The sequence below is a fragment of the Lepisosteus platostomus genome, chromosome 18, assembly GCF_059453375.1.
Source record: "Lepisosteus platostomus isolate fLepPlt1 chromosome 18, fLepPlt1.hap1, whole genome shotgun sequence".
Classification (NCBI taxonomy): domain Eukaryota; kingdom Metazoa; phylum Chordata; class Actinopteri; order Semionotiformes; family Lepisosteidae; genus Lepisosteus; species Lepisosteus platostomus.
In genome coordinates, this window is record NC_142628.1 from 14,293,790 (window position 1) to 14,313,614 (window position 19,825).

The window sequence follows — 19,825 nt, forward strand, 5'->3', positions numbered from 1 at the left end:
CGGGGGGGGGGGGGGGATAACAGCACTGGCAAATTATACTTCAAGCCTTGAACAATGAAACCCGTTTTCAGGGGGGGCCGTGAATAGGAAAAATAGGTGTTTATCTTAGTGAAGCATTATGCCCTGCTGGTAAAGAGTGGGAAAACGTGCACTGTGGGAGACGCCTGTCCCAGTGGGACATGAACAAAAAGGGTGGGTAACTTTAAGAGCTGCAGGAAAAGCATGGGTGAGAAGTCCTGGTTCATTAGATCACTCATCGTTTGGTCTTCACATCACTGGAAGAGGCTGGAAAAGGAGACATAAAAATGTTGTCTCAAACCTCAGCGCGCTCATTGCTGCTGAAGACTCTTTGCTGCAGTTACACTGGCGGTGTGTATGGCGGCAACCCACGGACGTCTTTTCCAAACACACTTAAGATGGTGCTGTTTCTACTGCTGCAGTCGGCCCTTGTTTGATTAAATCTCGTTTTGAATCTGAAGACCTCGCTCGCACAAACTCCACCCCATTTCCGTGACTTTGTACAGCACCGCCCAGAATGCAATACTCCAGGGCTCAGACGCCAACATAAAATCACTCCTGCAAAATGTTTCTTAAAAGTCTGCATGTATCAATGCACTTTTCGAGTGTGTCACCTGGCCCTTCTGCCTCGATTACAACCTCTAACATGAGCCCAATGCAGAACATGTGAGCTCAAAGGTGCTCAAGCCATTCCAGACCTCTTCCTTCCCTTAAAGCGTGACCACCTCACAGTGGAGTATCTTCTGCAGAGCTGTACACCATATTGTAAATCAAGGGTAAATGCTGCCTGACTTCCAGCTCTTGTTCCTAACAGCCATGAGCTATAATTCTGCTGTTTTAACAAAGCAAACAGTTGAGACTTTGCATCGCCTTCCTATCTGTTAAAATGTGATGACTGTACTGCAATTAGAAACTGAAAAATTAACTGTATTTTTGATGTTCTATTGTAAAAACTATTTAAGAAATCAGTGAAACACGGCAAGCAAAACACCTGCACTGTACTAAGTGGATACTGACTTCCAGACAGAAGCTGCTTTTTTTCCCACAAAAAAATGAGGGAATATCTGAGCTCAGACCATCGCTCAGATATTTGGTTTAACTCCTCCTGAATGCTGTATCACTGTTGACAGCGATGAGTAAATCACGCAGGCAGTATTCCTTACACATGAAGAATGAAGCAACTATGTTATGGAATCTCATTTCCCATTCAAGGTTTTGATCTGCTTTTTGTTCTCCTATAAGCCAGCAACCTAGTAAATACTGTAATGCGATAATTATGATGTTTAATAACGATAACATATGCAGCATGTGTTTAAAATGTATATGATCCTAACACCTCAGGAACCTTATGCCAAGTAAGGTCTTACTTTAAAAAAAAATCTATAGCAATACATTTTAAAAAAACAAGTCCAATAATAATGTCCCCGAGGTTTAGATTTCTTGCAAATCACAATCAAAGGCATGTTGCAAGAAGGCTGCTATGAGTCATACTTTCATTAGAGCTGTCCATAGGGCATTCCACTCACTGCCATGCCACAACTCTCCAAATGTAAATATTGTAATAAAATGGCCTGTAATAAATTCACACCAGCCTCTCTCCTTGTGTTTCGAACTCTTCGTCTTTTTTTTTCTTGCATTTTAAATTTAAAGCCAGTGGAGATAGCAAATAAGTTTATAATGGCCCGACAATATTCTTCGGTAATAAAACAGAATGTGTGCATGCTGTCACCCAATCATATAAAGAAAACCTGATTATATTAAAGTGGTGGCAGCAGAAAGGGGTGTAGTGGAGATAATTATAGTATAATAGCGGTAGCAGCAGAGAGAAAAGCATTAATATTTCCTGCAACAGCAGCAGTTGTTGATACAATTTTAGGAAAAATTGTTTTGAAACAATGTCAATCTTAGGATTTTGGAGCTTCGGGGATCTCCAAATGTTTTGTGTGATTCACCAGAAACTGATGGAGGGAATGCTGGCAAATATGCAATAAAAGTCAGCCTAGTCAGTCTATTTATCCATTGTGGTTTGCCAGTACCCACTTCCTCGCATGCTGCCACAGGCAGACTGTGCTGCCTGATCTGGCCGATCAGCCTCACTGACAAAGCAAGCCGCCAAACATCGGACCTGCAGGGCCACAGCAGTAGGGAGGAGGCAAGATGAAGAGTCTTGGTCCCTCTGGGATACAGCCTATCGCCTGCCCTCGGAGCTCCAACCCTTAGCCAGGCACCTGATGAAGGTAAAGCCTGAGGCTCTAGAGTTTTCATGGTGGAGGGAAATAAGAAAAAACAGCAGCCCAGCCCCATGCCGGCTCTCGAGCCTGTCAGAGGGGGAGAAGCCACTACTGCTGCCATGGCGTAAGCAAAGGGGGTCGGAACGAAACAGACGGCCCTTACCATCACTTCTCCAGTCAGTGGGTGAAGACCGCAGGCCCAGGCCATATTCGCACGGGGAAGGGTGACAGCTCATATCCCCAGTCCCCAGGCGCAGGAACGGAGCCATCATCTTTAAACCAACCGCGCATGGAAGGGGAGGAGCTCAAGCCCCTGGAGTCACCAGAGAGGGAGGAGCTTAAGCCCCTGGAGTTGCCAGAGAGGGAGGAGCTTAAGCCCCTGGGTCTGTCATAGGGGGAGGAGCTCGAGCCCCTGGGTCTGTCAGAGGGAGAGGAGCTCGTGCCCCTGGGTCTGTCAGAGGGGGAGGAGCTCGAGCCCCTGGGTCTGTCAGAGGGAGAGGAGCTCGTGCCCCTGGGTCTGTCAGAGGGGGAGGAGCTCGAGCCCCTGGGTCTGTCAGAGGGGGAGGAGCTCGAGCCCCTGGGTCTGTCAGACGGGGAGGAGCTCGAGCCCCTGGAGTCACTAGAGGTATTTGAACATTGCAGAATGGCCGACACATCAGAGGTATGAAGGCCCCTGGTTTGTCCCACCTGCTTGCCTTCCTAACCTTCTCTTTCTCCTTGGTATGGGCTTCTCTAGTCGCTCCACACAACCCACTAACTTGCACAGAGAGTAAAGCCTCAGTGGTTCTGAGCCGGGGATCTGCTATCTGGGTTTGGAGGGTTGGATCAGGCTGGGATCTTTTGCGTGTTTATGTTGAGCAGGTAATGGCTAGGGTCATGTGGTCCAGTTAGAGCTCCGTTATGCGTATGGTTGGGTTGTCTGCATGGTAAATGAAATGGTACACCCCCACACAGGTGGTCAGATTTCAGACATCCTGCATTTCCCTAACTCGAAAAAAACATTCGGACGTCCCGTATTCCATAACTCGGGAAAGGTCCCCCCCATCCCATTCAAAAGCAGAATCAGAAAATGGTCCACATGTGAGAAGCAAGCAGGCAAATGGGAGTGATTTACCTCTGCTTGGTTTCAAGATGGTCCATCTCTGTTCTGATTACTTCCAAATTCTGATTTCTGTGCCAAACCCAAAAATCAAAACCTGCTACTTCACGGCAGTTGGCTTGCTGGAGGCTTCTTGTTTCCATCCAGATGAAAACCATTCTCAATTATGGGACTTCTAATTTGTGATTGGGGAAGATCAGTCAATATACAACCTAAGAACCTCGTCAGGTTGGTGCTGATCTTAGCTGGTGTTACACAGATAGAGTATGTGCTTTCAGCCTTGAATGGTAAATCAGTCTATAGTTGGATGGACAGAAGCAAACAGGGGAATAAACCGAAGATAGGGCATGGAGCCACAAGCGTTCTGTTAGGGATAACTAGACCTAAACCCCACTCTTCATTGTCACCCTCATGCCATGCTTGCAAATAGGGCTTGAGTTAAGCAGTTCTTTCGTTTATGTACTTTAATGTAGCTTTTTATTGGACACTTGTCACCTTGTACTTTCCTGCTCTGGGAAATTTCTTCATTCACAGTTTGCCCAACACTACAAGTCAGGCTGGCGTTTCCTTCTGAATGTCAGCTCACAATCTAACTTGGTTAGCAATCAATTATTGAAATTATTGAAGTTATGTTTGCTAGACCAAATACTTTTTCCTCTTTTTTGATTTTTTCCCAGTCTCAACTGTTTTGAGTACTTACCTACAGTACAAACCCAGCCACTGACTGGAGGATTGATACAGTACATATTGTAGGTCCGATTCTTTGAACCTCATACAAGCGTCTCATGATGTGACAGATATGGAAGAGCAGTGAAATTAAGTGATTGGTACTGGCTGGAACTTATGAGTGTTTTTCATCAGAATTAGCTTTGACATTATTCGAAAGCATTGCCCAGTGCATAGCAGATGCCTTCAGCTGGTCTGTATTCTTGCTCAGATTGCTCTTAAGTGGTGGACCAGTAGGTGGCACTCTTCCATCTGGAACAGAATTTCAAAATCCATGCCCCCGCATTTTAAATGGGGGCACCGCGCCCTAGGAGGCCTTGCTCTTCAACTGAGGTGTGAAACCAAGGTCCTTAATATGCGGTCATTGAATGTCCCATGACACTCCAATGGGTGAAACAATTTCTTGATTCTCTGCCTGGTCTGCTGTGCAGTGGAGCTGATGGAGCACACTGGCTACCAGGTGACACCCGGGTGGAGCTACAGTACACTTCAGTGGCTGGTGAAGTGGGTTCCCTCCTATGTATTAAGTGCCCCCCTGGGACTGTTTGGGTGAAGACAGCTAATTATTATAGGTGCAATGCATTGTTTATTGGCCTGAGATATTCAAACCTGCAGCTGAAACCTCTCCATGCACAATCATTGAATCACATAAGTGAACTAGGTGATTCACAGTTTTACCCTAAAAAGCACTAAAAAATGCCTGTCAAAGCCTCCCAGTGGCTGCCTTGAGGAAGCAGTGCCCACTGTGACTACCCCTCACGTGACAGCTCCTAAGATGCTGTCTATTTATGAGAGCAAAAAAGTTAGGAAAATTGCTGGCCACCGACTACATTAGAATATACCTACAGCCTTGTGAGGCATCTTGCTGTCAATCAGCTGAGCATCCCGAAGCAGGAGTTTTTAATTACAGAAATCAATTATTTAGCACCCCTTTCAGTACACAAGACACTAAAACAAAGGCAGGGACCCTATAACTCTAAAACAATACAGGAGAAGAGGGCCGGGAGTCCTGTGTCACTGTTTCAGTGTGACAGCTCTGTGCTTCACTCAGCTGAATACAGTAAGTTCCATTTGGTGTACAATATCCCTGCATGCCAGGAAAAAAAATAATCTTCATTTAATCAACAACACTGTTGGAAATGTAGTGTAAATGTATGTGAGGATGAAAAGGCAAATTCATCTTTGTTAGCACTTAAGATCTACTAATATTTACCAAAATGTAGCAACATCTGAAGAAGCTTGAGGCTTATTGTTATTATTGCCACAGTCGCACTGCATATCTCTATTAAAATTTCAAAAAGACAAAAAGGAATAGCAGCAGAATGGTTCCAGGTTGGCGCTTTTATGTGGGTAGAGGCGATGCAGTGTTTAATGGAAATTTCCATGAAGAAAACTTGCCCTAAGTAAAGTTCTAGCTAAGCCCTACTCTTGACTCCAAGAAGACACTCATTCCTACTCTCCATGCTACGCTTGGTGGAAAGGTCAAGCAAACAATCTACGGCCTGGTATCTCCACGACTCTCCAGTCTTCAGCGTCGGCTTGTTTCAGACCTGCTCTGTGGACTCATCCGTCTGCTCCACAGCGACCCCCACAGGGAGGCTGCAGAACAACAGGCAGACATGATCTCCATTGTCCGGGGCTCACTTGTTTGAAAACCTTCATTAACGCGGATTATATTGCCCCAAGGCACAAGGCACACAGTGATTGGGGACACTAATAAGGCGCCATCCTTTGGATGAGAAGTGAAACTGAGGTCCTGATTCTCTGCGGTCATTAAAAATTCTTGAAAAGAGTAGGGGTGTAACCCCGGAGTCCTGGCCAAATTTCCCCCTGGCCGTTACCAATCATGACCTCCTAATAACCCCCCTCTCTGAACTGGCTTCATCACTCTGCTCTCCTCCCCACTGAGAGCTGGTGTGTGTGAGAGGACTGGAGCATCATCCAGGTGGGGCTGCACACTGGTGGGGGTGGAGGGGACCCCATTACCTGTAAAGCGCTTTGAGTGGGGTGTCCAGAATAGCACTGTATAACTGTAAGGAGTTATTATTATGCGAGTCCCCCATCTTCCACATTTACTCCTCGTCGAATAATCTAAAAGTAAACTATCAGGCCTAAGTATTTACCAGACGTGTTTATCTCGGAAACGACATTGAAGAGGACAAAAAAAGGACTGCAGCTGTCAAGCGTGTTTCCCCCTGGCAGAAGTTCACACGAGAGGACATTTCTGTACCTGCTGTCGGAGCGCGGCAGTGCGCGCATGAACTTCTCCTTCCCGCTGAAGGAAAAAGAGAAAACACTGCAGCTGGCCCTGGTTTTTTTTTTTTAATTGTTCATTTTAATTGAGTTCTACTCCCAGGGGCCCAGGATGTGGGCTGCCAGGGACGCTCAGGTGGTCACAGCTAATTCTGCAGACCCAAGGATACACTCATCAACAGACACCAGCCTGCGCATTCATTAATCCGGTGTCGCCGGTCATGGTTGAGCAGTGCCGAGAGGATTCCCCATGGGGTGTCCCGGGATTCTGTCTGGCTGATGGGTTCTGGGAGCTCCGGGGGTGGTGGGGGGGGAGGAGGGAGGGCTTCCCATCTCTGGAGCTATCATAAATCCCTCACCCTTCAACGGCAGCTGGGCAGTGCAGCACAGGGGATACCCAGAGCTGCTTGTCCTCTTAACAAAGAGGTCGCCCACACAGTGTGGGTGAAATTGATCAGCTCAGCAAATTGCAGGGAGGATCTTCAATTTGTTTTTGTGAACCAAGGGACACAGGGAGGAAGCATTTTTTTTTTTTTTAGCAATTTGGACATCAACTGTCTTTTTTCATTTAGTAAATCAGATAAATAACTGCCCTGCCTTTCTAGGGGAAAAGGATGAGCTGAGCTGGTGAGCTATGAAAGACGTTGAGGGAATGCGCACTATTATGCTGATCCTTTTTTTTTGCTGTTCCTTGTTTTGTGCCAATATCTCCTCCTGATCCCCCTGTTCAATACTTCCTTTGCAGTTTCAGGATTAATGGGGCTGCTGCTGTTCTCAGTCTGCCTCACGCCCTCATTAACACGCTTTAGAGTAAAACAAATTAGGGGAAATTCTCAAGTGATGCACGGACCTTTTCAATATTTTATTCTCAGGGAGGATCTTTTTGTTTTTACTATGGTGATTCAGAAAATGCAGCACTAACACTCCTCCCCTCTCCAAAGAGAAAAACCGAGACGTCGAGTATCAACAGCAGCTTTGGATAAAGAGGACTGTACGAAAAAAGAACAAACGAGACCTCTAAAATTGAATCTTGGTAGGGTATTTTTTACAGTCCTTGCAACACTAAAATGGAAAGAAATAGGCTAGTCTCAAATGGAAATAATTTAAAAGCAAAAAGAGGAGAGAAAATGAAAAAAAGTCCCTGCCTATTGAAAGAAAAACACTCATGAGTCACTTGTTTCCAAGAAAAAACGCAAAGAAAAAAATACAGGTCTGGCTATTTGAAAGCCACAGCTACACCACGGGAAATGTTTTTTTTTTTAAGGAAAAAAGCAACTGTTATTTTGTCAAATATCGCCAGTTATTTTTTTAAAGTTTTATGTGCTAGAAATTTGCTTAAACTTGCTCTTCCTTTTTTAAGGAAGAGACCCCAGAATGACAGGTTATCAGAATAAAAGGGCAATAATACAGATTCCTTGGCTGGAAATTGTGGGCCGAAGAGAAGAGCGCCACCTACTGGTCCACCGGTATATACAGAGCTGCTACAGGCATCAGCTATGAAATGGGCAAAGCTTGCTAACACCGTCCAAGCCTCATCAAGTTAACAGTGGCCAGTACAGCTAGCTTGCCTTTCCCATCTAAATAGTCATGTGCGAGATTCAGGAATTTCGCACATGACTGGTAGTCATGGTAGTCCGGAGCATTCGGGCCCGGACTACCAGACTCAGAGACAGTTTTTACCCCCACACTATCAAACTGTTAAATTCCCAGCCTCTCTCACTCTCACTCTCACCTCACCTCGCACCTATGATCTGAACCTCACAGTGCCTTCTTCCTTTCTTTCTTACCAAAAACCCAAACACACATTGAAAATCTACCTCTACCATACATGTCAAAAGCTCACTCCCCATAATCACTTTATTTTATTCTGTTGATGCATATTTTTGCACATAACCTGTTACCTTTTTGTTGTTTTGCACGTTGCCTGTTGTTGTTTTTTGAACATTGCCTGTTGTTGTTTTTTTTTGCACATTGCCTGTTGTTGGTTATTTTTGCACATCGTCTGTTGTTGTTTTTTGCACACTGCCTGTTGTCTCTGTCTTTCTTTTGCTACACAATTGTATTGTTGTTGTTGTTGTTGTTGTTTTTTCTCTTTGTACTACTTATGTCCGAGAGCTAGCTAAATAGCATTCTGTTATACCATATACCATGTATATGAGTGTAATGACAATAAACTTGAACTTGAATTTCATTGTTCTTGGGTCAGGAAAGACTTCTGTGAGTGACAACGTCTATCAGCGACAGGCAGAGACTCGCACTGAACGTGGGGCCATTGCATTGTTTTTTCACCCAGGGTTTGCGGGCCTAATTGTAATTCAAAGCTCGTTGGATGCACATATAGGCGATATATTACAATCATTTTCTTTCACCATCCTCTGCTCCACAACACTGCAAAACACAACACTGCACTCATGCATTCACAGCATTACAGAGATGACAACTGGTATTTCAAAGGCAAGACAAACCACCACCATCTCCCACCAAAGGAACCCCCTTTCCAGCAGTGACATGAAACCCCGCAAAACAAAATGGAACAACTGTGTGAGCTTCATCATCCCTCACACCTTTGTACCTCATAATTGAGAAACAATGAACCAATAGGCGAACAGAAAGACATTCTATATATATCTTATATACCCTGCAGCCATATCACCCTACTGAAGCTCAGCAGCTGTGAGCCTGGTCAGTAAGGATGGGAGACCTCCTGGGAAAGCTAAGGCTGCTGTTGGAAGAGGTGTTAGTGGGGCCAGTAGGGGGCGCTCACCCTGCGGTCCATGTGGGTCCTAACGTCCACTTACAGTGACGGGGACACTATACTGTAAAACTGTCGCCGTCCTTCGGATGAGACATAAAACCGAGGTCCTGACTCTCTGTGGTCATTAAAAAGCCCAGGGCGTTTCTCGAAAAGAGTAGGGGTGTTACCCTGGGGTCCTGGCCAAATTTCCCATTGGCCCTTACCAATCAACCTAATAACCCCCCTCTCTGAACTGGCTTCATCACTCTGCTCTCCTCCCCACTGAGAGCTGGTGTGTGTGAGAGGACTGGAGCATCATCCAGGTGGGGCTGCACACTGGTGGTGGTGTAGGGGGATCCCCATTACCTGTAAAGCACTCTGAGTGATGAGCGCCATGTAAGTCTAAGGATTTATAAGAATTATCTTGTATTGCAAAGGTTAGAGAGACACAAAGACAGAGTTAAAGGATTGCTAATAGCGGACAATCACAATTCTAAATGACTCACATCGATACTAATGGGAAAGGCAACGTCTCAGTGAAAAAAAAAAAGAAATTGATCTGAAAAGTTTTGGCCATGACAAGGAGCCCTGAAGCTGTTTAACGGCCGTGACAAGGTGATGCGGCGCTGTCCTAGGCAGGAGGGGAGTTTGGAAGGACTCGATCTGTCAGCTGCTGTTCCTGCTGAGGCCCGCCAAAGAGCAGAAGGCAAGTGTCATCTGCATTCTGTTCCATTTGGGTGATGGGAAAACACCAAATGCTAATGTGTCCTCTGTTTATTTATTTTGTTCTGTTTTCTGCATAGTTGAATTTTTTACCGTTGATTAGCACAGCAGCAGGCTGGGGGTTTTCTCCTACACGCCACAGGGGATCATCGATGCCTGGAGACCTCTGATCCAGATCGTTCCCTCAGGACGCTCGTCAGTGCTGCCTTCAGGCAGGTCAGGGGGTACCTGCTTGGTCTGACCTTGTGCAAAGTGTGGCGGTTTCTATCCTGCCAGGTGGAAGGCTGGGAAGGGTTTTCCAGCCTGCATTCCAAGGGTCAGGCTTGACCGGTAATCGGTTAATCAGGAAGCCTCGCAGCTTTAGAGTCCTAGACTTGATTCCAGCCTGGGATGTAGTTTCTCTTAAGTGTCTGTTTGTGTGTGTGATGGATCCAGAGTGCATTGTGTCTTAAAACATAGGTTCCAGCTCTGAGTCCTGGCAGGATCGACTGGTTCTTTGTCAGAGAGCGATGGGACACATTACATTCAAGAAGACGATAATAAGTACAAGAAATCGGGAGCTATAATTTTGAATCATTTTAAGGAAAGGGGTTTAAAACCTCCTTTCAAACCGAGAATTAGACAGGTTCTAGGTTCTGGGTTCAGGGATGTTTAATCTTAGGTTCTATGAACATGAAAACTACACTGCTCGCATCTCTTAACTGGTTCCATTAGAAATTTGCAACAGGCAGGCAATATATAGGGTGGAATTTATGATTTAATCCTAGTCTTGTTTACCTAACAAAAGAAGAGCAGCTGCCATGTCACCCTGCAGCTCCCAGTTGGCAGCCCACTGGAGCTCAGCAGTGTGAGCTTGGTCACTACCTGGATGGGAGACTCCTGGGAAAAACTAAGGCTGTTGCTGGAAGAGGTGTTAGTGGGGCCAGTAGGGGGCGCTCACCCTGGAGTCTGTGTGGGTCCTAATGGTCCAGTATAGTGACGGGGACACTGTACTGTAAAAAGGTGCTGTCCTTCGGATGAGACATAAAACCGAGATCCTGACTCTCAGTGGTCATTAAACATCCCAGGGTGTTTCTCGGAAAGAGTAGGGGTGTAACCCCGGTGTCCTAGCCACCTGGCCTTTACCAATCATGGCCTCCTAATAATCCTCATCTCTGAACTGACTTCATTACTCTGTTCTCCTCCCAACTGGTGTGTGGGGAGAGGACTGGAGCATCATCCAGGTGGGGCTGCACACTGGTGGGGGTGGGGGTGGAGGGGATCCCCATTACCTGTAAAGAGCTTTGAGTGGAGTGTCCAAGTAGAACTTGGAAAAAGTCAAAGTTCTAAGTAAGTGTAAGGAGTTCTTATTAAGAGTTACATAAGAGAGGAGGTCACCAGACCCATCTAGCCTGAATTATAGTTCAACTAATTCATCTAAGGCTCTTATCCGGCAGTTTCTTGGAAGAAGCCAAGGTAACCGATCTAATAACATGGTGAGGTCGCTTGTTCCAGACCCCCACAACTCTTTGGGTAAAGAAAGACGCACCTTCCAGTTCTCAGGTTTAAATGCACTTCCAGGTAGTCTCCACCTGCACCCTCTGCTCGTGTGCAGTTCTTATTTCCTTCACTTGGTTGTGAAGAGCTCGAAGTGGGCCTGAAGAGAAACCTTTAGAGGAGCAGTATTTCTATTTTCCTGACTTCACTGTGTAATAGCAACAGCGCTGCTCAGCAGCACAGTGAGGGATATAAACCCCATGACCGAGGACACAGCACAGTTTGTGACACAGCATTGCACAGGCAGCTGTGCGAGAGTCTGCAGAGAGACACTAAATTGCTGCCTTCATTTTCTTCTCCGGAACAGACTATGAAATCAGTCTCAGTAATCATGGTCTAGGACCCACGGTGTCCATTATTCAATTAGCCAAATGCTACAATTGCATCTTGATAGCTAAAATAATTAGAGTAAAATGGTTATCTGGCTGGCGTAACAAATCTCCATCAAGGTGAATAGAAGAATATTCAATTGTGTAAAATGTAATCTTTTAAAGGCTAATTTGGCAGTTAATGAGCCCGATCTAGTTTGTGTAATTTATAAACAAGAGGAGGTGAACGAGGCCAATGTCAAGAGCTGAGGGAAGACACTTTATCTTTTTTTCCCTTGTGCTCCTGCGGTTGTTTTTCTGTCATTTTCCAATGGCAAAGGGGAGGTCTGTGCCGTGGAAACGTTTTCGAATCGCACGCAGCTACAGCACATCACTTGATTGTTCGAATTCGTACGGGCGGTTTTTCCCTCGGATGCATTTACACCGCACGCCTTGATGGCCCAGACAAAAGAAAACAATCTGAATGCATCAATATTACTGGAAATGTCAAGTGAAACTGCTGCCTCTGTGACACAGCTGCCACAATGGTTTGCTTGTTAAGAGGAAAAGAATGACGACAGAGCGACACCCACCACTGGCCAAAATATTAGGACCCCACCGGGGTCACAATGACTGGACTCTCACAATAGTTGGTTTGAGTTGCAGCTGAGAAATGTTCATCACCTGACCTGGCCAGTACAATCCCAGATCCCATTCCAGCAACAAGGCAGAGATGGAATTGGGGTGGAACAAATTTCAGACCTTAGCTAAAACATGGAAAAAAATCAAATTCAAGTGGTTCCTGGTGCCTGAACCCAGCACATTATTTTACCAGGGGTTTCAGATAATCCAGACAGTGAGCATTTACTATATTCTGTAATCTTATCACACTCTTACCATTCACAATAGTTTAATTAAGCTAATAAAATCTGAAAGCAAGAACTCTTCCTTTGAGAGTAAACGCGCGTGGTAACAGTCATGGAAAATTTAGCACAGCGCATTAAGTCTTACTTTCAAGCAAATTCGAGCAGCCTGAACCTTTTTCATTCCAAGATAAGGCTGTGATGTGCGTTGCCACTCCTGCACCAGCTTGAATTAGTGGATGTGTAGGGCGCCACCTAGGACAGTGGTGGAGAATTACACTTATCTGGAGACACGGGGGAGGGAGGCGGAGGTGAGGGTCTTGCGCACGCATGTGTCCTGCGTCCACGTCCTTTTAGGACTGTCTGCTGCCCCACTCGGACACCCCACATTACGCCCCCCCAAACTACCAGCAAACAAAAGGAGGATCCAGAAAGCTGCCGAATCGACAGTTATGTCAAGGGGAGCCCCACACCCCGAAAGAAAAAAACCTACAATGACTTCAGCTGCAGCTTAAGCGCTGTAGAATGTGATATCAAAGATGCCGGCTAATACACCTAAAGCCACCTTCTTGGTCATGTAGAGCACTAGAGTCAGCCACCACTGGCTAAGGCCTTTGATTGACCCCAGAGGATGCCTTCATTGCTTTCCCGTGTTTAAACGATGCACTCTGTCTAGCCCCAGGGGCTTCACCATGGTCAACCATATCTTGGGGCATCAGGAACCACCTGAATTGGACTTTTCCCATTTCTTTTAGCAAAGGTCTGAAATGGGTTCCACCCCAGTTATATCTCAGTCTTGTCACTGGAAAATGGGATTCTTTCACCACAGTAGAGCACAGCACAAGTTTCCAACAGCTGGCAGTGCTGAAAGTAGTGATGTACACCTGTAGGCACTTCCCTGGTGGAATACCTGGAGTAGCTCTTAGCCGGGCTACATGCAGCCCCTTCTACCAGTTAAATAACTTTCTGTGTGCAGGTGTTGTGCTTTCATGGAGGTGGTGAACAGAGGAGCTCTCAGATTCCGGACAGAGCAGGGAGCGATGAGCCTTTACAATGCCTGCGAATGGCCTGGGACAGTAGGGAGTAAGGCCTGGCCCAGCGGGCTGGGATGTAGTAAAACGTGCTGGACGAATTTACCCTATTTTTCCTGCCCTGGTGATTCTGCTGAATGTGCTCTCTACACCTGCAGCAAGTCTGCGGGGAGAGGAGCTCTCCTCCCGAGCTGTGTGGGAAGCTGCTGAGTAGATAATGGCAGCATTTACCCACTTGCAGTAATTGTAGCTTTTGCTCTTAGACTCCCTTCATCTCTAAAGTGCTCCCTTCATGCACACCAGTGAATGAAAAGAGTGTCATACAGAGGTAATTTGTTAACAGCTGCACAAATCAAAACATTGCCCTCCTGTTTCTTTTTCTCATGACTGACGAGAGACTGTTCGGCAAACACACAAGAGCGTTCCCTCCGGCTCCCTGAGAGTCCGGGGATGCCTTCGGTCAAGGTAAAAACCCCCTTTCAGCCTGCTCCAGTCCTGTAGGCCCACTGGCACCCGGACAGGGCAGCTCGGCCTTGAGAGACCCAGAGAGCCAACAGCAGCCCCCGGGATTTCAAAGACACGAGTTCTCCATGTTCTCTGCTGCAATGGACAGTGACCCAACCATCGCTACCCACGTTCGGACACATGAACGTTTCCACATGAAAGACGGGTCTCATTCTCCGTCTGCGTTACCCACAGACCTGAAAGAATGTTAGGATCTATAAGCTGTGACCCACTTGACTCTGATGTTTTCTTGTCCTGCACTTTTCCCCCCTCACTTTCCCCACTTAAAACATTTCTTTCCTGTGCGAGATCAAGCGGACAGATCATCTGCATCGATATGAAAACCTCACTGCCATCACCAGCAGCATGCCACCCTCACACTGTAGTTACATTATAACGTCCCCTCTTTTAAAACGTCTGCCTTCCTTAAACAGGAATGAAGCCGCCTGCAGTTTATACCTGCCATCATGACTGACCGTACTGCTAAAATACTCCTGATGAGACGTTAGGGCATTTTTATACCTTAATATGGAATTACATCACTCAGTCCCACAGAGCTCTTTTTCCATCCCTTGACCAACTTCGCAAAGTTCGTGGGGACTAGAACAGGCGGTGCTTCCTTTTTAAAAAAAGGCATTGGAATGTCATTCGTTTTTGTTTGGGGGGGGGTGTCTCTTTCGGAAAGGGCACATAACTGGCTTCGCCCAGAATACTGTGTGTACTTGAAAGAAGCGTGTCAGTAAATTCATCAATACACCCAAAAAAAAAAAATTAACAGTGGACTCTGACATGAAACGGGCAAATATTTAAAAATGGCCTTCTGAGCGTGTGAGAAGAGCTGGCAACTTCCCACGCACCAGTTGGCCTCAGTGGCTCACAGAGTTATTAAATACGGGGCCTAAATGTTTTAATGGACTGGTGGTGGTGTGAATTCTAGCTTCGCAGCACACCAGCTGACTCACTGTGTGACCCTTAGAGGCCTGGCTGCCTTTCCCACATCGTGCTTCAGCCCTTGGCGGCCAGGCTAAGCAGAGCGACATGTGCCCTCCTCCACTGGCCACCAGGCAACCTCCTTATCTCCTTCCTAGAGCAGAAGGGCTTGACTCATGCCCATCTGTCCTGATAGAGGATTAGCAAACCGAGGCCTGGCAACACACGGCCCAATTTACAGATCTTTCGCTTCAGAGTAAAATTTAAAAAAAAAGTGCGAAAACAACCAGATTACAAATAAACAAGTTCAGTGCATGTGTTTCAAATGGCAAGAAGAAAGCTCAGAAACTCTCGAGTTCACCTTCCTCTGCAGTTCGATGCAGTTTACTTGAGGGGTGTACTGGTGGGGACCAATCCAGTCCCTTAGAAGCCCCCTGTTCTATCCTGTCCCCCATTCCCAAAGACACTGGATTAATTCATCACCGTGCTGATTGGGTTGAACATTATTGTAGGTGTTAATCTGCCAGTTAGCGTGCTCACCTGCACTGCTGTTCCGCAGATCTTGAGACAGCAGACAGAGACAGGACTGTGGGTCTCTGTCTGTCAGTATCCTTAGTGGAGAGACCCCGGATCTCGAGCGGAATCTCAAATTCACTTTGGCATCCAATCACTAGTTTGTACAGACTTCTCTTCCACTGCAATATTCGGCAAAACGTTTTTTTTACCACCTCCATCCCATTTGTCCATGATGTGGCAAGACCCCGTCTGCCCTAGCAGCCTATATTTCTTATTTATTTTTTTCCTGCACTCAAAAGAACAGGACGGCCCGAGCTCACCTGACCAGGTTGGGGGTCCAAGCACTTCAGCACCTCCTTCACCATGACGGGTGTGTGCAGTTCCCTGCCCGGCCCAGAGGTGGCGCTTTCGGAGAAAACTTGGCACGCCTGCCTTGTGGCGGACCTCTGCAGTGACCGTGCCTGCCGCGGAAGGCATCGCCGAAACCTCCTGGCTGCGACTTCCAGGACCACGTGTCTGCAGAGGCGTCCCCATGGCCTTGTGGGAAAATGGTAGGAGGCGGCGGCCCAGGGCATGCTGGGCAATTTGAAGAGCATGGAGAAAAGAATACGCCTGGATTAGACTCACGGAGAGCTACATCCTCCCAACTCATAACAGAGGGGGCTTTTGGGTCTTACAAGTGAACTAAGCATGCACCAAAGACTGTCTCGCACCGCACGACGGGTTTAAATACGCTATATTTTGGGGGTTCGAAAAAATCAGCATTGATGAGTGCATTTCAACCCACAATAAAAAGTAAAATGTACACAATAACTTCCATTTACATCACAAAAAAATTTAAATGTCCAGGTGCGTGCAGCGCCATATTCTGCTATTCTGAATGAGGCAACAAAACTTCTGGTGACATGTTGTGGCCCTATGACATTGTAAACAAAGCAGGCTTGTGAATACAGTACATCTCCTTTAATCCAACAGAAATATCGCTCTGGATTTCGAGATGGTTTTGCTGATAAATGCCATTTACATTGGAACATTTCTGCAGTGAAATGTCTGCGGCACCACCTGTACTTATTCGCTCGCACATCACATTACATCAGTCGTGACAGTGACTAGTGAGCAGGAAGGGCCGCATCACGTTGCAATTCGTGGGGACTCTCGCTCTGTTTGCGATAACATGGCGACTTATCGCACTGTCGAGAAGTTCACGATTGTACGAATATTGTGACGTTTGTAAACAAAAACTTCTGTAACGTCAATGAATTTATTTTGTTACTGAGATTTAATAACCGGTCTGAGAAATGGTGTGCCCCTCTAAAAACAAGTACAGTTCAAGAGGAAGTACAAGATCTTCGATGGATTTCTGACAGAGGCGTGCATCTGGACACGATTCTGGACCTTAAAGCACTAACATTCGAAAGGAAAGGGGAATGCAGTTCTGATTTCCTTCTACCGCTAAAAAAAATTAGAGCAACGCTTGTAAGGATAGTCGTCAGCTTTAATTCGTGGGAACGATGCGGAAAAATACTGCTTAAGCTTTGGAAACTAGGGAATATTCAAAAACTCCCTCATGGAGAGTAGGCAGGTGGCTTGGAAACAGTTTAAACCAGTTAGGAAATAAGCATGGGATTGCGGCAGGGACTCTTTTCTGTTACAAGCCACAGAAATGGGATGGGACAGGCTTGCTGTATCATGCACAGCAGCAGATTGTCCCCTCAGTGAGAAATCTCCAAACGCGCTGCCTAGCCACACTTTGAGGGCTAGCCTGCAGCAGAATAGCAGATCGGGGGCTCCCAGAACGCGTCACCCTCAGCTAAGGCTATGAGGAAGTAGCAGACTCTGCTCAGTGCCTGGTGAGACCTGGGAGCCTCAACAGTTTACCTACTCAAGGATCCCAGTAGCTGAGAAACACCAATGCACTCTTCCTGACTGAGGCCACAAACGTGGTGCAGTGGTCAGGGTTACGGACGGATAACCAGAACATTCTGGGCTCAAATCCCAGGTGAGTCAGCGTTCAGAAATTCCCTCAGACTGCTCTGTTGTTCTGTTGGATAAACAGGCACAAATTTAAGTCACCCTGGACGGGCCATAAAACATCTTTATAAGAAAGTGCAAACGCCACTAAACATTCTCTGTTGATTCCGTTTGCTGTTCCTCTAGCGAAACCAGAGCAGGTGCAAAAAGAAGCACATTTATGTGCGGGCCGCTTTTCAGCACTTGTATGAAAAGGCAGCAGAAGTTCTCCATGCAATGCATGGAACGATTTTCGTGACAAGAAAATAAGTCAAGAAATTCGTTTTCAAGAAATGGAAAACCACCCTTCTGGGGAAAGGAGGAGGCAGGGAACCCAAACCACTAACTCCCAGAGCAAAGAGAGCTGACAGAACTTATACACCACACGATAACAGTGCATAGGACCCTGCACAGCTCCCCTCCACAGCATGGACAAGAACATGAACCAGGGCATTCGAGAACTACGGTCGGTCAGACTAAACTGCACCACAATATTTACTCAGCGCACAGACGTCTGACCTGATCCTATTTTTATATATGGAAGCAAGTGCAAAGATCAGATAACTTCGGTACTGAAAGTGCTACTTTTCAAAACCCTTTTCTGTGCCTGAGCTAACACTGCAGTCCCTGTCTGACCACACTTGCAACCATCCCAGATGCAAGTAATCAGAGCGCACTAAGAAAACACAATCACTCTGAAGGAAACTAAATATATCTTTCTGTGGATCGACTGCTTTGTATGTGTTTTATTTCCCCCCCGAGCAACAGGCTGAGATAGTGGGCTGTTAATTGTGGGGTCAGGGACTTCCAAGAGCATCGTGCACCCCAACAGCAACTGTCTCCCCTCCTCCTGTCTATTATGCTGAGCAGTGAGCCAGGAGAAAGCAGGTCTCACTGGGATTCAAACACTGGCCTCTCGATTTCTGCAGAAGACGCTCCAGTTGCTCAGCAAACTGTTATTTTGGCTTCATCGCCACAGAGCAAAAGAAAGAGGGGTCAACAGAAATTAGCAGGGGATCTGTGACAGCCTTTAAACACTGGCAGTAACAGCTTCAGAGCAATGGGTTGAGCTGAGGAAAGAACAGCAGGCCATGTAAGACCTCCCAATGACAGGCAATACCCTATCATTCTGTATGAGTAACCACACCACCAACCCTGTGATCTGCAGTGACAAAGTTGGAAGAGAGAAATCAGGGTGCACTGAGGCACCTTCAAAAATCAGTGCGAGTTTTTGGGATTCACAACCTGAATACATTACCACTGTCAAGGGAAAAAAAAACCCATTCGGGAACAGATGGCTGATATTTTAAATACAGCACACTGCAGCGTTGCTGTCTTGTCTTGGTGTTGGAGGCTCAGGAGAGACAGGGATACGTGACGGCCACCGGAACTGTGTGTCAGGGTTTTCACACCACTGCGTGTCTCAAACAGGACTTTATTAATTTAGGAAAATCCGCAGAGCGCCGGTGACTCACTCTGTTGTCACCCACATGTTGCACTCCTTAAATTTCAAAGCAAAACACTGCTGCAGCTCAGGGAGGGCAGAAACTTACTGCGATTATTTGCCTTTCATACTTTTCACTTCACAGCAACCACAGTGCCACTGTAGAAGTCTTCTGCATTACAAAAACTGGTACTTTCTGATTCCCTGTTGTTTTGTTAATCCATCATTGTCAGTTACCATCATCATTCTTACATATAAACAAAAAAGCAGCATTGTATTGGAGAAGACTGTTTCTTTAAATGCAGGAACTTGAAGGATGCACATTATAGGGGAGAATATACACCGCAGGAAATACAGGAGAAAGACAAGAGCATTGGACAAAAACAATGCTGGTGAAAGAATATACACATGAGATCCCTGTACTCAGGTGGCCTTCTGATGGTCCAGCTAAACATAACTCTTCTGACTAGATCTCAGCACAGCCCTTACATAGAAAGAATACAGTGACACTGAAACGGTTGGGCTTACTAACATAGCTCCTGACGTAGCTTATATCTATATATATATAAATTGTTCTTTTTGCAGAAGAACAGTGTGCGTTTGAGGGTGGATAGGATTTAGTCACAAACAGATGACACATTCTTTAGCACCTGTTTCACGACTGAAGCCCTACCAAATGATTTTGCATAACTTTCGCATTAATAACAGAGTCTTACTTTGAAGAAAAAAAAAATATAGACCTCTTCTTCGTTTGCATGGCAACCTCTCGTTGGCCAATCAGCGCAGCCTGTTAAGTGTCTGCGCGGCTGTACCAATTTCCCTGACTCTTGCATTCTCTCATTTGTCTTACGGGGGGGGAAAAAAATGATTAGGCCTACACGTTCACAATAAAACAAGTC

General features: G+C 46.2%; 1 protein-coding gene across 1 annotated transcript in view; it reads right to left on the minus strand.

Annotated features, from left to right (window-relative positions):
* The window catches only part of mettl15 (methyltransferase 15, mitochondrial 12S rRNA N4-cytidine), a 103,732-nt gene that overhangs the window by 79,347 nt on the left and 4,560 nt on the right, over nucleotides 1–19,825 (minus strand). The window contains exon 2 of the mRNA XM_088612056.1: nucleotides 15,793–16,048. Within this exon, the coding sequence (XP_088468182.1) occupies nucleotides 15,793–16,047 (255 nt within the window). The 5' untranslated portion in view covers nucleotide 16,048. The remainder of the gene's footprint in view (nucleotides 1–15,792; nucleotides 16,049–19,825) is intronic.